The sequence below is a fragment of the Cyprinus carpio genome, chromosome B12 (assembly GCF_018340385.1).
Source record: "Cyprinus carpio isolate SPL01 chromosome B12, ASM1834038v1, whole genome shotgun sequence".
Lineage (NCBI taxonomy): Eukaryota > Metazoa > Chordata > Actinopteri > Cypriniformes > Cyprinidae > Cyprinus > Cyprinus carpio.
Window position 1 is genome coordinate 11716695 of NC_056608.1, and position 18861 is coordinate 11735555.

General features: G+C 37.4%; 2 protein-coding genes across 3 annotated transcripts; both read left to right on the forward strand.

Annotated features, from left to right (window-relative positions):
- Positions 1-1228: 1228 nt before the first annotated feature.
- rangap1b (Ran GTPase activating protein 1b) lies at positions 1229-8092 on the forward strand. Of its 2 annotated transcripts, none has more exons than XM_042735373.1 (16): positions 1229-1358; positions 1835-1963; positions 2056-2183; positions 2271-2330; positions 2414-2593; positions 2729-2863; positions 3155-3313; positions 3400-3513; positions 3612-3711; positions 4955-5039; positions 5157-5280; positions 5390-5494; positions 5577-5679; positions 5759-5847; positions 5917-6041; positions 7964-8092. In XM_042735373.1, exons 2-16 carry the CDS (start codon positions 1852-1854, stop codon positions 8040-8042), a joined length of 1698 nt encoding a protein of 565 aa, XP_042591307.1. In that variant the 5' UTR covers positions 1229-1358; positions 1835-1851; the 3' UTR covers positions 8043-8092. The 2 variants fall into 2 exon arrangements, with proteins under 2 accessions (XP_042591307.1, XP_042591306.1); XM_042735372.1 differs by having other exon boundaries at positions 1230-1358; positions 1830-1963.
- Positions 8093-8901: 809 nt separating this feature from the next.
- chadlb (chondroadherin-like b) lies at positions 8902-18836 on the forward strand. Its single transcript, XM_019113626.2, has 8 exons — positions 8902-9292; positions 9934-10105; positions 10214-10408; positions 10503-10804; positions 13875-14376; positions 15206-15892; positions 15973-16139; positions 18442-18836. The coding sequence occupies exons 2-8, from the start codon at positions 9944-9946 to the stop codon at positions 18707-18709; spliced, it is 2283 nt and encodes a 760-aa protein (XP_018969171.1). The 5' UTR covers positions 8902-9292; positions 9934-9943; the 3' UTR covers positions 18710-18836.
- The last annotated feature ends 25 nt before the right edge of the window (positions 18837-18861 follow it).

Sequence of the window (18861 nt, forward strand, 5' to 3'; positions counted from 1 at the left end):
AGAACGTATGTCTATTAAAAAACATAATTTGCATATTGTCATTTGTCACAGACATTTTTCAGCATATTAATTACTATTTTGCATCTTTTTTTCATTAGAAAGGACAGATTTGAAAGTGTCTTGAACTAAAAAAAAAATGCTTAATCAGAATAAATATCAATACAACTACAAATAATAACATGCTTAATCAGAATAAATATGAATATAATTACAAATAACAACATGCTTAATCAGAATAAATATGAATATAATTACAAAATAACAACATGCTTAATCAGAATAAATATGAATATAATTACAAATAACAACATGCTTAATCAGAATAAATATGAATATAATTACAAATAACAACATGCTTAATCAGAATAAATAATACAACTACAAATAATAACATGCTTAATCAGAATAAATATGAATATAATTACAAATAACAACATGCTTAATCAGAATAAATATGAATATAATTACAAATAACAACATGCTTAATCAGAATAAATATGAATACAAGTACTAAATAACTAATAATAACAAAACACATTTCCATTGGTGTAATTTTTCATGGAAAAATATGTACATTTGTAAAACATATGTACATTTAATTAACCTTAAAGCAATTAACAATATTATAAGATGTTGTCTTCAGCTGGATTCGAACCCCGGTCTTGGTGAACACCTGCAATAGGAAACAGTGTAATATAAATGCGCGAATTTCTCACATGAAGAAACCGGAAATTGTATTACTGCGCGCATGCTAAGGAAAAACTGTCTTTGAACATAGAATTTCACCTTTTCTTTTCTTCGTTTCTCCCTTTCTCTTCTCCCCCTTCTCTTTTTCTTCCTTCCCTCTCTTCTTCCCTTCTTCCCCACCTTTAACGGACTATTGTTCCCCAGCTTTGTCTTCATGTGCTACTTTTCCCCATATTCCTTGGCTTTGTTGTTCCCTTCTTCCCCACCTTTTTAGAAAGATGCAATACAAATAAAAGTATGTCACGTATTAAATTATTTAATTTTTTTAGTTATAGATTTGATGTAATACATCCTATCTAAAAAGTCTCTGGTGTATATAATTGATAGATAATTCTATCTTGCTATTCAGATACACATTACGTATTAACCAGTATTTCTGTTTCAGTAGAGTTGTAAAAAATCATAATTACAGTACACAATAAATAGTGTATTCAGTACAAGTCATAACAGTCAAAAAGTCATAACAGGATGTATGGTGCTTTTATTATGAAAGATTGTGACACCGGTACTTTCAAAGAGCTGCCGCCTCCATGTGCCTCCTGTTGTGATGTTTTTCTCGAGTCAGGCTAGTTATCGGCTGGCTTCTATTAATATCCGTGCCGAGGTGTAAGGTAATATTCGTAGGTTTAAAATATCAATAAGATTAACATTTTAAGATTTAACTATTGTTGATGTGATTGAAGGACTAGTGTAAAGTACTGGTTGAGAGTAAAGTTTGGTAGCTAATTCTCTGAGCTAGCCTGCAATGATATTAGCATGCTAACTGTGAGGCAACGTAAGCTCAGCAACATCTATTAATCGAGTTTATCGAGCTGCAAGGTGCAACAGCTCGTTTTAAAGGAACGCTTTTCAACGTCAGTCTTTTATTTACATGTATAGTGACAGGCTAGCATGTTGAGCTAATGTTACAGTCCTGTTAATAATGAATTAAAAAGTGAGGATGTAACACTGATGTATAATAGAGTGGGATGTATTTTATTATGTATTAGTAAATCCATTTGCTACCGAGATCTATCAGTTTTTTTAAGGTCTAGTGTGCTAGATTTTTGTGATCCCTGTTAATGTTTTATTAACTTCATTAGTACAGAAAGCAAAGGGAAAGCAATGGCTTCTGGAGATATTGCTCAGATTACAGAGGCGCTGGCCAAGACTCATGTTGGAGAAGTGGAATTAAGTTATAAGGGACGAGGGCTGAAGTTGGACAATGCTGAGTCAGGTGAGTAAAAAAAAAATCTGTTAGCAGATGTTTTCAGTTTCTATGTGTTAATGCATAAACTCATAATTTCCTCCTTTTCTGTGGTGTTGCAGTGAAAGAGATGGTGCAGGAGATCGAACAGTGTCGGGGTCTGCAGTCTCTCAGATTAGAGGGAAACACGTTGGGGGTTGAAGCAGCACAGGCAATTGCAAAATCTCTTGAAGAGAAAAGGGAATTGGAGGTAGTTTTAAATTGCCACTGGAAAATTTTCACTCTTTGACTATGCTGGTTTTAATCTTTGCCTTTTATTTGTTTTTTTTTTTTATGACAATGTCACTGGAGCGACTTGTTCACGGGTCGCCTTCGCTCTGAAATCCCACCTGCTCTGGTAAAACAATACCCATCTCAAAAAGCTCAGTTAAATGTATTTGCTGTGAGTAAAAAGCTTATTGTATTTCCAACATTTTCTAGAAATCATTGGGCTGTTCTTTGATGACATCGGGGGCCAGACTGACTCATCTGGACTTGAGCGACAATGCCTTCGGCCCTGATGGTGTAAAGGGAATTGAAAGCCTTCTGAAGAGCTCTGCATGCTACACCTTATGTGAGCTCAGGCTTAATAATTGTGGCATGGGCATTGGAGGGGGTATGGTAAGTTTAGGCCGAGATCAACTCGATGTAACTAGTATAAAAAATGCATCATCATTTGAGTGGTCATGATTTCAGATGATTTTAAAACTGTTTTGAACGTGTTAAACGCGTTATTATTTTCTTTCTTTTTTATAGGTCCTTGCTTCAGCTTTGACTGAATGTTACAAGCAGTCTAGTGCAGCTGGCTCCCCCCTGAGGTTAAAAGTCTTCATAGCTGGACGTAATCGGCTGGAGAATGATGGCGCTACTGCGCTTGCCAAAGCATTTAAGGTACCAAGGCATAATGTTTTCAAAAAATATATTTACACTATTGTTTAAAAGTTTAGGGTCAGTAACTTTTTTTTAATTAATACTTTTATTTATAGACGTATTACATTTAGTAAAAGTGACAGTAAAGATTTTTTACAAAGGATTTCTATTTCAAATAAATGTTGCTCTTTAAACTTTCTTGGTGACATCATCAAAAAATCGTAAAAAATATTACATACTCCACCGCCATAAAATTTAAATATTTCGCTTTGACTCTCTGTTCTTCTTTCTTCCTTTTTTTTTTTTTAACAGTTGTTAGGCAGTCTTGAGGAGATCCATATGCCACAGAATGGAATCAACCATCCTGGTATCACTGCTTTAGCCACTGCCATAAAGCACAACCCAAACCTTCAGGTCCTCAACCTCAACGACAACACTTTTACTAAGAGAGGATCGATAGCCATGGCAGAGGTGAGTTGAGTAAGTTGTCTCGTGACTTTATATGGTTAGAAGAGATGTTTATTAATGGCTGTCTGTGTGATTTCATCCATGTTTAGGCTATTAGGTACCTCCAGTGTCTTAAACTCATCAATTTTGGGGACTGCTTGGTTCGCTCAGAAGGTGCGATTGCTATAGCAGGGGCCCTTAGAGAGGGACTGCCATTCCTCAGGGTTAGTTGATGCATGACCAGCATTGAATCTAGCTGACACACACTTCCATTCAGTGTTTGTAGATACTGTGGGCATTCTAAAATATTTGTTTTGTTTAGGAGCTGAATTTGTCATTTGGAGAGATTTGTGAGGCTGCAGCTGTGGTAGTTGCAAAGGCTGTTCGGGGCAAAGCTGATCTGGAGAAACTGGACCTGAATGGTAAAATAATACAATTTTGTTGTCACAGCATTGTATTACTACACAAGTATGCTCTCCCCAATCCACTACTGGTACAAAACTCCTTTATGAATTATACTGTACTGAAACATTCTGCAAAAATGATCAAGATTAGACTGAAGAATCAGGAATCGTAAATGCGTTAGACCAATGATTAATTGTTTTTTCTTGTTGTCAGTCACTATATTTAAAGGCTCACCACATCAGGTTTTAGGTATTTCTGTCGTAATTATGACAAGCTGCTTGCTTTAAACTTTTTTTATTAACTGAAATTGGTAGCTTTTTATATTTTATATGTAAATCTGACATATTTATTTTCTTAATGTAGATATGTATGTGTGTTTTTATATATACATAGTGAATATACACAGTACAGTACATAAACATAAAATTTTATTTTGAATGTGATTTAATTGTTTTGCAGCCCTACACTTTATTAACATTATTTAATATTTACTAATTCACATGCATATCTTTCTGAACAAGTGTGGACCGGAGTTAGAAAGTTCCATCGCCACTAACCTTAGACCACCTCCTAAAAGCTGTGTGACAGCTTTTTTTAAAATACAGTGTATGCATAATTATTATGCAAGTTGATATTCGGATCTTTTTTTTTTTCAAGCACATTTTACCAATTCCAAACCACATTAATCTTAATAACTACTATTTATTTTGTATTTAATGATTTATAAGTGATATATAATTGTCCATGGCTTACACCACTCTTTCAAGAATTTGTCTTCAAGAATCTGGCAGTAAGTTTTGAGAGTCCATTTTTAGTTCATCTTCTTTCCTGAAAAGTCTGTCTTGCAGAGATGGACTAAAAATGAACTTATGTCACACCTAATTCTTCACCTTAATTATTTTGCAGTTAACGTCTTTTTTTTTTCTCCACCTGTTTTTTTCTGTCCCAGTGAGCATTTCGCTGTCCAATGGTCATGCCTTAACTGCAAATTCTAGTATTGCATCCTTCTCATGGGCATTTAATCATTTTTTCACTTCCAGCCTTCATGGACAATTATGTATCACTTAAATTAATTAAATACAAACTTAATAGTAGTTATTAAGATTGATGGGGTTTGGAATTGGTAAAATGTGCTGAATATCAGAATATCAACTTGCCTAATAATTATTCACGTACTGTAGTGTCTCTGTTCTGCTGAATTCAATCAGTTTGGTGTCAAAGTTGTTATTCTGTGGTAATCTTTTCTGGTTGCTTGTTTAGGAAATTGCTTTGGAGAGGAAGGCTGTGAGGCTCTCAGGGAAGTGATGGAGAGCTTGAACATGGAAGATCTGCTGGGCTCGCTCAGGTATTTATCTGGGTTGTATTGGATGTTTATTGTGTAAATAAATTGAAGGCAAATTCATGTTTTCCTGTATTTGAAATACTTTTACAATTAGACTAATGAAAGATGTGCTTAATGTAGTGATGATGAAGGAGAGCCTGAACATGATGATGAGGAGGAGGAGGAAGATGATGAAGAGAAGGAAGATGAAGAGGATACAGAGGAAAATGGTGTCAATGGAACAAAAGATGTCATTGAAGAAAAGGTGATCTAGCAAACATCTGCATGCCTGAATGTACTGCTAAACATGATGTGTTTCTATTTTACATCAGATGAACAATTTCGAGTTTACCTGCATTGTCCTCTCACCACAGGAAGAGCCTCACTACAGTTCTGAGCTCACGTCCTTCCTCATCTCCCCATCAGCTGAGAAACTGATCTCCCTTGGAGTCAAAAGGATCCAGCTCATTGAGCAGCAGGTACAGTGTTGATTCTTAAGGTCCAGCTGTATATCAGGATGGTTTAACTTGTTCCCCATTCAATCATTTCCTCTTTTTTTAGGTTGACGTCTCAGATGCTAGTAAGGTGTCAGAAGTTTTTCTCAAGATTTCCTCAGTATACAAAGACGAACCAGAAGTAAAGCAAGCTATATTTGAGAGCACTGGTAAGACTTAATACCACTTGCTCACCCTCATGTTGTTCCAAACCTGTGTGACTAATCAGCTGTTCATCTTCTTGCCCAGATGCCCTGTTGAGGAAAGCCTTTTCCAACTCCCACTCTCAATCTTATAGTTTTATCTCCTCACTGATAGTGAACCTGGGACTTTTAAAGGTACTATACTCAATGTGATGCTCAGTTCAGTTTGTCAGTGTTGTTCATTACTGATGCTTGCTTTTCCAGAGTGAAGATAAGAAGATAAAGAAGGTAGCTGTACTGCCTGGACACTTACTTGCTTTGGAGCACGCAGCTGCACAAGAGTTTTTCCCAGCAGATCAGGCTGGAGTTCTGGAAGAATTTGTGTCACGGTTAGTTTGTGTTCAAAATATAATGTATATCTAGTTTTATTGCGTTTTCCTGACCACCTACGCAATCAAAATAAAAGGTAGAAAGCTACAGTATATCACTGCTACTTTAGGGTATTACCTTAAGTTACAATAGCTTAAAGATACATCTTTGTACCTCTTTTATCCCTAAATGGTAAATGCTAGTACTTAAAATGGTACATATCAGTACCTTTGGAAAAGTTTAGCACCCTAGTGACAGTTTTGTACTTTTTTTCTGTGAACTATAACGATCTTAAAGGGATAGTTCACCCAAAAATGAAAACTATGTCATTAATGACTCACCCTCATGTCGTTCCAAACCCGTGAGACCTCCGTTCATCTTCTGAACACAGTATAAGATATTTTAGATTTAGTCCGAGAGCTTTCTGTCCCTCCATTGAGAATGTATGTACGGTATACTGTCCACGTCCAGAAAGGTAATAAAAACATCTTCAAAGTAGTCCATGTGACATCAGAGGGTCCGTTAGAATTTTTTTGAAGCATCGAAAATACATTTTGGTCCAAAAATATCAAAAACTACGACTTTATTCATCCTTGTCTTCTCTCCCGGGTCTGTTATGAGCGCGTTCACAGCGCTGCAGTTTAGTGATATCCGGTTCGCGAACGAATCACTCGATGTAACCGGATCTTCTTGAACCAGTTCACCAAATCGAACTGAATCGTTTGAAACGGTTCGCGTCAACAATAAGCATTAATCCACAAATGACTTAAGCTGTTAACTTTTTTAACATGGCTGACACTCCCTCTGAGTTCAAATAAACCAATATCCCGGAGTAATTCATTTACTCAAACAACACTGACTGAACTGTGACTGAACTGCTGACCGAGCCAGATAACGAACGAAACATTGACTCGTTCTCGAGTCAAGAACCGGTTGCATCGTTTTTTTTTTCGGATCACCGGTAGTGATGGGAAGTTCTGTTCTTTTCCGCGAACCGGTTCTTTCGGACAGTTTGATTCAATAAACCGGTTGCCGAAAAACGGTTTCACCAGTTCTTTTGCGCTCGACGTAATGACTTCATTGGCGATGATGATTGCCCTTGATTCAAGCCTTCGGTTTACCCGCGCTCATAACATTAGCACAGAATCAGTTCAGAATCAATCACCAAAAGAACCAGCTCGGTTCAGACGCGCTGTGTGTCAGTCTGAATCACGCATGCGCAGTATCATCAGCTCCTCGGTTTCTCGAATCGGGACGCGTCCGACAGAAACGGTTCTTGACTCGAGAACGAGTCAATGTTTCGTTCGTTATCTGGCTCGCGTCGTCGTGTTCAGTTCAGTCAGTGTACTGTTTGAGTAAATGGATTACTCCGGGATATTGGTTTATTTGAACTCAGAGGGAGTGTCAGCCATGTTAAAAAAGTTAACAGCTTAAGTCATTTGTGGATTAATGCTTATTGTTGACGCGAACCGTTTCAAACGATTCAGTTCGATTTGGTGAACTGGTTCAAGAAGATCCGGTTACATCGAGTGATTCGTTTGCGAACCGGATATCACTAAACTGCAGCATTTTGAACGCGCTCATAACAGACCCGGGAGAGAAGACAATCCTGAATAAAGTCGTAGTTTTTGATATTTTTGGACCAAAATGTATTTTCGATGCTTCATAAAATTCTAACGGACCCTCTGATGTCACATGGACTACTTTGATGATGTTTTTATTACCTTTCTGGGACGTGGACAGTATACCGTACATACATTCTCAATGGAGGGACAGAAAGCTCTCGGACTAAATCTAAAATATCTTAAACTGTGTTCCGAAGATGAACGGAGGTCTCACGGGTTTGGAACGACATGAGGGTGAGTCATTAATGACATAATTTTCATTTTTGGGTGAACTATCCCTTTAAGACATTATGTATATGTATTTGTTTGTTTTCCAGAAATGGCAAAGTCTTAGAATCCTGCTGCAATGCCAGAGATGCTCTCAAGACCACGTTGGCGAAAAGGACCACTGCTTAATTCTTAAACCCCATTATAGAGCCACTGAAATTACTTAATACGGGTCATTCCAAAAAAAAAAAAAAAAAAAACATGACAGGATACATGAAACTTTGTAAACTATTGATCTAGTTTATCTATATTTAGTTTTCAGACAATTCTGGATACATTTTGGCATGCAGATCTCAGACTGCAAAGCTTGGCAAAGTACAGTGATGACTAGTGCCTCATGACAATTAACTGAATTTCTTTACAGATCAGCTGTAGACAGTTAGCTTTGAATAAGAGTTTTGTTCTTTTCATCTCTTTTTAGAAATATTGCTTCTATTTTTATACATGGAAAGGGAAAATGGGAAAAAAAGGCACTGGATGATAATTAGGGCTTAATTATCGCTTAAACCTTAAATGATTGTAATGTTATAACTGATATTTCTGAAAAATTGTCAGTACTTAAACTGTCACATTGACATGGAGCCGGGAGCAGGTTCACTCTCTCATGCCTTTTATTAGATGTGCCATATTGTGAGATATTGGTGGTGCAATTTAAACCAAAATCAAGTAGTATAAAAATCTTCAAGTCTTTAGGTTGAAATGAAGAAGGCAGTGAAAGTGAAGTGGAAAAAAATGTTTGAACATTAGTATATTTAATGCTACAACTGGTATGCACTGGATATTGTCATATTTGCAACATTCCATTTCGTTGATATTAAAAAGTTTACTTTTCTTGGGAGAAAAATCATGTTGTCTGTGTTTCAGTGTAATAGTCACCATTTTCAAATTTAAAGCCGTTTTGCATGCAGTTATAAAGTCCTGCAGTTCAGCTCTCAGGCCATTGCGCTTTCACCAAACGCCCGAGTGACACAAATGCCCCAAGTTCACTGAGCCTTGAGCGCTCTAGCAGACCTGTCGGGCGATTTTCTCAGTATCTTGACACTGAAAAGAGTATAGGTGTTGAACCACTTGCAGGGAACCTTCTCTCCTCCAGTGGTTTATTTATGAGAAACTGATGGCCAGACTGAGAACAGTGCGCGTCTTTGTGTGCTCCAGAGCCGTGGTCTGTAGTCTCATGGGACTCAACGAACATATTTCGCAGTTGGAAAATCATTTTCTCGTCTGGTTCGGTGTCGTTGCTCCGTTTTAAAACTCGTTTTATTTCATGACTTTCTCCGCATTTGTTCGAAATTTTATTTTGTAAGTATTTTCTTTACGACTGAGAGTGTTTTTGTTTATGAAGACCGTGAGAGAGTCTCATATTTATTCCTACAAATAAGGTAAGGAACATTTGCATATTATTATTGCGCTTTTCGAATAAGTTACTGAATGTTTTATTCCTTTAAAAATGTAAAATATTGTAAATGTAATGAGTTGTGGCTTCAAACGCGGAGTCTAACGGCAGAAGCATGTTCACAAATTGTAAAATAAACTGTTCATACTTAATAGCAGGGTATAGTCACACTGAAAACCTGTCATCAAACAGTGTATTAAAAGGTTTTCACCTAAATGTAAAAACCAAAAGAAAGCCATTACTGAAGAAGCAGACATTTCAGAAATACCAGAACATTTTTCTGGACAACAAATCTGATCAATAATTGATTTAATCGAATTCATAACTTTTTATAGCTATGATGAGAGGATTTAATTGTCAGATTTCACATTGGAGTCTGCTCCTGAAGTGCCTGTTTTGAGGCAGTGAAGCAGTTGCATTCAACCATAAATTATGTGAATGCCTTCAATCCAGCCAGTTCAAACATACCAGCAGAGCTCAACACTCTAAATCCTCGAATCATGCAGCGTTGGCAAACTAAACTGGCATAGTTTTAATTAAGCTTGCTGATTTTTTTCCCCCTTACAAAGTAACCTGAATAAGGTAAATAAAGTTGTTACTTGGTGTTATACCTTTTGTTTTACACAGAAAGACCAAAATGTTTAGCCTTCCCACATTGTTGGTTATAATGTTACTTGCCCTGAAGTTCCATACTGTGCAGTCAGGCAAATGCCCAAAGTTCTGCATCTGTGACAACATCCAGCTCACAGTTGCTTGTGTCAACAAGAATCTCACTGAGGTGCCGCCCACCATTGATGAGGTAATCTGTGCACCAGCCTGATCACTATGGCCTTATTTTTACAGAATTTCTATAAAATTATGTAGTTTTGCATTGCTTTTTTTTAAGCTGCCCTCTGTATATCTCCAAATAACAGTGAAACTCGACCTGAGAGGAAATGACATGCAGGAGCTTCCTACAGGGGCGTTCACACACACCCCTTACCTCACTCACCTGTCGCTGCAGAACAGCAACATCCGAAGGGTGCGTGAAGGGGCTTTCCGCAGACTTGGCCGGCTGGTCTTACTCAACCTGGCCAACAACAAGATTGAGATTCTGTACCAGGTAAGGCAAGCAAGACACAATGGATTGGTGTTTATAGTTGTAATCCTGGACAATCTTTGCATGCATCTCATAATTTTCTCTCCTTACAAACTAGGAGTCATTTGATGGGCTTTCATCGCTGAAGCAGCTAATTATTGACCGAAACAGAGTGGAGGAGATCCAGCCTGGAGCTTTTTCACAGCTTGGCCTTCTCAACCTCCTCTCACTCACACACAACCAATTGGTGTACATACCTAACATGGCATTTCAGGGTTTGCAGAACATCAAATGGCTACGTCTCAGTCACAATTCTCTCAATTATCTGGCAACAGAAGCATTTGCTGGCCTCTTCACTCTTACACGTTTGAGCCTGGATAACAATGAACTGCAGTTTTTCCCCACTGAGACGATGACGAGGTGAGCTTAAAGAAACATAGGTTTAAGTTATTGACTTAGATGCCATGAACTACTTATAAAAATATAAGTCTTTATAAATTAACATTAACCTTGATCAGTGAGTCCAGAGGGGTCTCAAAATGACTCAAAAAGGTTTAAAGTAAGAGCAAACAAGCATTAAAAAAATAAGCCCAAAACACCAAATTTACAGCCATTTTCTTTTTTCTTTGAAGAGCCAGTTCAATTCTTACGGTCTTGAAAAATCTAGATATATGAGGAACCCTCATTTTAAAATTGATTTCTAGGCCTGGAAAAGGCAGGTAAATGATAAAACAGTAAAATACATTGGTTGCCAAAATGATTAGAACATCTGACAGATCTGGAAAATATTGATAGTTTTTTGCCTCCAAAACATGATTTTATTTCATAATGTTTATGAAACTTGCAGATGGTTGCTCTGAGCACAACAAATATCAGATGAAGTGAGTCTTACTGTTTTTTTTTGTCGACTTTTAAATGTAATATTTGGTATTTCCACCTTTTGCAGCAATTACAGCAGCGCATCTCTCTGGCATAGTGTCAATATATTTCCTGAGAACTTCAACACTAATGTTATCCCATGCCTTCTGCAATTCAAGCCAAAGACTTTCCTTTGAATGTACAATAGATCTGTCCAGTTTATTTTCAGTTTATTTTCAAATTTGATCGGTGTTTTTTAGGTGGGGTTTTTGTGGGGGCTTTTAGGTGGTTTTTAATTTTTTTTCAGTTTTCTTAAGGTTCAGGTAGTTCTGGCAATAGTTAGAAGAATGTTTAGGGTCATTGTGAAAATAAATCCAGGCCCAATAAGACGACTCCCAGATGGTGCCTCACCAAAATGTTGTGGTATACTTTCTAATCCATGATGCCATCAATTTTCACTAAGTCACCTGTTCCTGAAGCTGAAATGACACCCCACACCATAATACCACCCCCTCTGTGTTTAACTGTTGGCAAGTGACACTCATTTCATCTCTCCCCCTCTCTCCATCGAACATACACTCTTTGCTTGTTGCCACACTGTTGGACTCTTGGATTCATCAGTCCACAACACTTTATACCAATGTTCCTTTGTCCATTTCTTGTGTTCTTTAGCAAATTTCAGGTGTTTCACTCTATTTTTCTCTTTCAGTAATGGTTTCTTTGCTGCTGTTCTGCCAACAAGTCCTTCTTCCCCCAGTTTCCGACACTGATCTCATCACACAGTTCTCGTGAGGTCTTTCTGCGGTCCTTAAGACTAAGAATTTTGAGATGCATTACTTGTCTGTCTGAAAGTTTCTTTTTCTACCTCTCTCCTTTTGGTTCTGGTCTGAATTGGTGGCATCATGGTGGTCTAAAGTGTACTTTACAGTGTTTGGACTGCATCTCACGTCCTTGGCTATGTGGCGGTAACTCCAGCCAGTATCAAAAAGGGCCTTTATTTGAAACCGTTGCTTACTCGTTAGCTCCTTCTTTAGCCATGTTCAAAGAGCAACATTTGCTTCAAGACTACTACTGGGCTTTGAATTTATACCAATTGGTGGTGTGGCCTCAGTGTCAAAACCCTGATGTTACAAATCACTTAATGGGCAGGCTAGGACTTGTACATCCAAAAGAATTACACAGCTGTGTCCTAAGACTCTTGCACCACCATCAATTTAACCGCGATCACACCTGACAATGATTACACAAGTAATTTGGCTTCTTCTGTGAAGGAACATGATTGTGTGACAGGGACTACGTTTACATGGACATCTGTAATCGAATTATTTACTATATTCTGAATAAGACAATATAAGGATTAAAGTGTTTACATGAGTTGTTTTTAGAATATTCCTTTCATGTTCCCGTTTTACATGTTATAGTACATAGATAGATTAATGGCACACGTCATTACGTCCCCACGTGATACCATTCGATGTCCAACCCAGAATTTCACATATAAACATATAGTTTGTCTTCGTTATGGTGCCATATACAGTTTTGGGTATTTCATAATTAATTAATTTATGTATTTCTACACTTATTTATTACTGCATTTATGTATTTATTCATCTATTTATTTATTTATACTTAAGTAATTTCTCGTCCTCCATACATACACATTGGGATGCAGGCATGCTCTTTTGTTTGCCACCAAATGGTTACCCACTGCTGTGTGTGTATCCTGTCACAAATTGTGGTGAAATGTCCTACACGACGGTAATAGTGTGATTAAGATGGGTACAACCCCTGGCAAAAATTAAGGAATCACCACACTTAGATGTTGTTTACCCATTTTTTATTTTTATTTTTTTACTTCATAACAAATAAACGAATCACAGATATCACACAAAACAATTTTTGTTTAATAATTCAACATTCTGGTTATGTGAAACATACATTAAAAAGGGGGATATTAAACTCTTAATTAATGAAAACTTGTTTTCCATATCAAGTAGAGAAAAAAAAGATGGAATCAATATTGAGGAAAAAAATTATGGAATCATCTACCAAAACACACAGTTAGTACTTTGTTGCTCCTCCTCTTGCTTTTATGATGGCCTAAATTCTTTGGGGCATGGACTTCACTAATGAAAAACAACTCTTCATGAAGCTGGTTCCAACTTTGTCGAAAAGCAGTTGATAGATCAGCTTTGGAAGATGGAGCCATGTCATGGACCAATTTTTTCAATTTCCACCATAAATTTACAATCGGATTGAGATCCGGCCTGTTTGCTGGCCATGTCATTGAGTTGATATGCCTTTCCTGAAGAAAACCTTTAACACTCTTTGCTCTGTGGCAAGATGCATTATCATCCTGAAAAATGGCATCATCACCAAACTTCTTTTCTATTGATGCAATGAGAAAGTGTCTAAAATTTCAATGTACACTTGTGCAAAAAAGTGTTAACACTTAGATGTCTGTGTGCCAACCTGCAATGATTTACTTATTTTCCACAGTAAATAAATATTCATCAAATATTTTAAATGCTACAATATGTTTTTATAATAACAGAATAATCAGTTTTAGAAAATATTTTAAAACTTACTTTAAAAGCATAGCATTATTTCTTACTTTTCTTTTTCTCTCCAGACTTCCAGAAGTAACTCGCTTAGAGCTAAGCTACAACCCCATGACCTACCTTGGAGAGGAGTCTGTATCTATGCCCAAACTCACTCACCTCTTCCTGGATCATAACTCCCTGCAGGATTTTTCAAACGCAGCTATCCTGCTTTCTCCTCATCTCGCTCATCTGGACCTAAGTCATAACCAGCTGCGCGTCCTGCAGCCAATGGCTCCCGGCTCTCCCAAACTGACTCGCCTCAATCTGGCAGGCAACCCCATCTACTGCAGCTGCTACATGCGGCCTCTGCGTGAGTGGGCGATGCGGGAGCGTGTTCGCCTGGGTGGTACGTGTGGAGGTCCTGCACATCTGTCCGGTGAGAATCTGGAGGCAGTACATCCCGCTGATTTGCGCTGTCAGAGCCAGCAGGCCATGCTGAAGGCCGAGCTGGAGGAGCTGAGAAGACTGCCCACACTCCCCACAACCCCACCGCCTGATAAAGTCACATGCCCAGCCAACTGTCAGTGTGAGGTGAGTGAAAACTTACTGCGGTAGATGCTAAAATAGGGTAACTGAAAAGTGTTTACATAGGTCAGTGACAAGATACTCAATTTTCCCACTTAATTTATTTTACAAAGACTTGACTACAAAACATCAGAAATGAGGAGCAATTTTATTTTATAAATTATTATTTTATAGTTTATTATTATTATTTATATGATATCAAATAATTTTCAGTTGCATTCTCATAAGTCATATCATGTGGTGCAGCTCCCCTAAAACCTAATAATTTGAGATATTTGAGAAAAAATACAAATAACTAAACATTATGAAAATGTTCATATGTTCATAACATTTTTTAATTAAATAAGGACTGATAATGATTCAAGGTTATTACTTTCTACTTTGTTGTCACCACAGGACATTTTTGAAAATAGTATAAAAAATTCATAAACATTAACACAGTGTGCACATATCTATTATACTGGCATGTTTTGTTTTTTGTTTTTTACAAAAAAAGTTTTCTTTATCTTAAACTCTATTTAGGGTTATAATCAGTGACTAAAACTAAAACCATTTTCATTTCTTAAAATAAAATAAAATATGATTTTATTTCAGCCATTAGCCATTTCTCATTTTAAAAGCTGAAATACTAAAATAACTAAATAAACTAAAACGAAAAATGTAAACTTTATTGAAATATTTAAATGTTTAAAAAGAAAACAAAAACTAAACCAGAAAATATAAAAATAAATTCTAATGCAAAAAATTTACAAAAAATATAATAGTATAAATTAATAATAATAATAATAATAAAAAGAAACCACACTATTGTCATTGACCCACATACATTTTGCAGGCTGAGAACCGGCACTCATCTTGTGAAAACAAAGGCCTCCTCAAGATCCCCCGTGGTTTTTCACCAGACACACGCTTGTTGGACTTGCGGGGCAACCATTTCCACTACATCCCTGCAAACAGTTTCCCAGGCACTGCGGAAGTGGTTTCCCTTCACTTGCAGCGCTGCAAGATCCATGAGGTAGAAGATGGGGCTTTCAATGGTATGAAGAGTCTGGTCTACCTCTACCTCTCAGAAAATGACCTCACTTCATTGAGTCCCGAGGCATTCAAGGGGTTGCCCCAACTCACTTACCTCCATCTGGAGAAGAATCGTTTCACCCAGTTCCCCAAAGGAGCATTCAGGCTGTTGCCTGGTCTGCTGGCTCTGCACATGGAGAATAATGCTATCGCTAAACTAGAAGCAGGGATCCTGACAGGTGCTGAGAAACTGAGGGGCCTCTATCTCACTTCCAACGCCATCACAGCGGTTTCTTCCAGGGCCTTTGATCCTGCACCTGACTTGGATACTCTTCATCTAGGCACAAACAAACTCAAAGAAGTTCCAAGTGAGGCCCTTTCTAAAGCCAGCAGCCTAGTAGAGCTTAATCTCTCCCGTAACCCTATTCGCTGGATTGGACCAGAGGTTTTTCAGCCAGTTGCTGTCACACTTAAACATCTTTACCTTAATCATATGGGTTTAGAAAAGGTAAGGACAAAACTTTTTCTAATGCTACAAGAGGAATGCCAAACTACGTTTAAATCTCTCTTCTATCTCTTACCTTTTAAGTCTCTAAAGATTCACTAGCAGGACTGGGGTCTGGTCTGAGGAGTCTGTTTCTTGAAGGAAACCAACTTGAGGAGCTGCCAGACTTGGGGCCACTCACAGGACTCGAGGTCATAAACTTGGCAGAGAATCCACTGGTCTGCGATTGTCCACTGTTGCCTCTTCGCAAGTGAGTTTTCTTAAAATGAACACCACCATTCAAAAGTGTGGGCTCAGTAAAACTGGTAACACTTTACAATAAGGTTCAATTCATCAACATTAGTTGACTACATTAGTAAAAATGAACTAACAATACTAAAGGCTTAATTCATATTTTTCATTCTTAGTTAATAGTTAAACTAATGGGATCTAATTGTAAAGAGTTACTGTATAAAAAAAGAATAGAAATTAATAATTGTTGTCAGCAAGGATGCATTATATTGATCAAAAATGCCATTTATTATGTTCCAGAAGTTTTCGATTTCAAACAAATTTGGTTCTTTTGAACTTTCTGTTCATCCTAAAAAAGTGTATCATGGTTTCCACAAAACAATAAAGCAGCAATTTTTTTTAAGATTAAAAATTATGAATTAGTGACATACAGCCAAGTATGGTGACCCATACTCAGAATTTGTGCTCTGCATTTAACCCATCCAAAGTGCACACACAGCAGTGAACACACACACACACATTGTGAACACACACCCGGAGCAGTGGGCAGCCATTTTTTGCTGTGGCGCCCGGGAGCAGTTGGGGGTTCGGTGCCTTGCTCAAGGGCACCTCAGTCGTGGTATTGTCGGCCCGAGACTCGAACCCACAACCTTAGGGTTAGGAGTCAAACTCTCTAACCACTAGGCCATGACTTCCCCCATAAAATTAGGCTTTGCCTTCACAGAAAGAAACACACACACACACACACATATATATATATATATATAATAGAAAACAGTTGTTTTAATTGTAATATTTCACAATATAAATGTTTTACTAGATTTTTGATACAAACGCAATCTTAGTAAACCTAACAGATTCTTTAAAATATATATATAAAAATCTTTTCAACAGTACTGTATATTTAGTGTTTTTTCATATACATTCTTGTGATATAGATTCTTCAGTATGCTTTTGTCTTTACTTTTCATTATTGATTTGTGTTCAAATACATTCATCTTACTGATGTCAGAAGTATGAATGGCCAATTTTTGCATTAAGTTTTAATGAATGGGAGGGAGTTTTTAGTTTTGCAAGTTACAGATGCGTACTAATTCACATACTAATTCACTATTCTATGCTGTTTTGTAGTATAAATAGTCTGAGTAGTGTGTTCACACTGAAAAAAAAGTGCACTTTGAATACCTGGTAATTGTTATTTGCAATTACATGCAAGTGTTTTTGTAAGAAAAATAACTATATTTAAAATGTAAAGATCACTTTAATGTAGCTTGTGCTCAGAAATGGAAGCAGTTCTGGGCGGATGACGTATGAGGTCGGCGTTGCGCATGTACTGCTCAGAAGTGAAGAATGCAGAAACGCAGGGGAGAGAAGAAAACACGAATTAGAAGTACAAAATGAGAATTTGTAAAGAATAATGTCAAAGGATTTCGATATAAGCCAAGAGGAAACTGGTTTTCCTTTGCTAAAGCAAGAAAACTTTGCTTCCATTGCTCCTGTTAACAAACTTGGTTTTCACGAGACTCAACGGTGCATGCACAACATTGACCTCATATGTCATCCTCCCGGAGCTGCTTTAGTGTACAACTATTGGCATAAGCTACATTAAAGTAATTATTATGTTGTGAATATAGATATTTTTCTTACAAAAATGCATCGATTCGCTACAGGAGGCCTTTGTTCACCCCAAGGAGCTGTGTGAGACACTTTTTATTATGGAAGTGCGCTTTTTATTTCACTTCTTTTGGACTGATGCACTGCAACACCTGCTGAGTGCCATTTAACAGCTTGAAAGATCAAAGACAATTTTTAATATAACAGACTGAATTCATCGGAAAGAAGAAAGTCATGTACACCTAGGATGCCTTGAGGGTGAGTAATTTATGGGCTAATCTTCATTTTTGGGTTAACTAACCCTTTAACAAGAAAAACGAAGCGTGGAATGTTGGACACTTCATGCACTCAACTATTGCAGCTTTAACTTACATAGCACAGGGCGAGTGGCTGTCAGACTCCGATGTTGAATAACAAAATACATTTATTTAATTCATACACTGCATGGTTTAGTGCATAAGTACATAGTGTATAAGTGCTGAGTGCATCATTGGGGATGCAGCAAGTATGCTTTCATAGTACAACACTTTATCTGAAAAGATTGAGAACATCTTGTGATGAGTTTAAGCTGTTACTACTGCTGTGGTTGAAAGGAGTTTGCTATGGTCTTACGGCTTATTCATCATAGAGTGCCTTGAACTGACCTCCATCATTGCATTGCTGATACTTGTTCTTTTTGACCCTTGTATTGTTCCTTCTGCTACTAGGTGGATCGATCAGGTGAATCTGAAGGTCAGAGCCACCTGTGGCCACCCACCAGAACTCAGAGGTCAAAGGGTCAAAGACGTCCATGTTTTTAAGAGCTGCCCAGGGGAAAAGCCTCCTCTCATTCAGCACCCAAAACCAACCAAGGCCTCAAAGACTGAATCTGCTCTTATCAGTCCTCCAAAAGTCATCAAGAAAGGCAAACCAAGCAAAAGTGCAAAACCTAATACAATGCAGAAAAGTACCACGAAGAAAAGGAAGCTGGTGTGATTCTGCTGTATTTACATCACTGTAACTGATGTAGATAAATATAACCTGAAGCCCATTTTAAACAGTTTTATTATTGAGAGTGCTTGTTTTATATATGACTGTTTAGAGTGTTCAATTAACCTGCTTGATTGTGAATGGAATGTACTATGCTA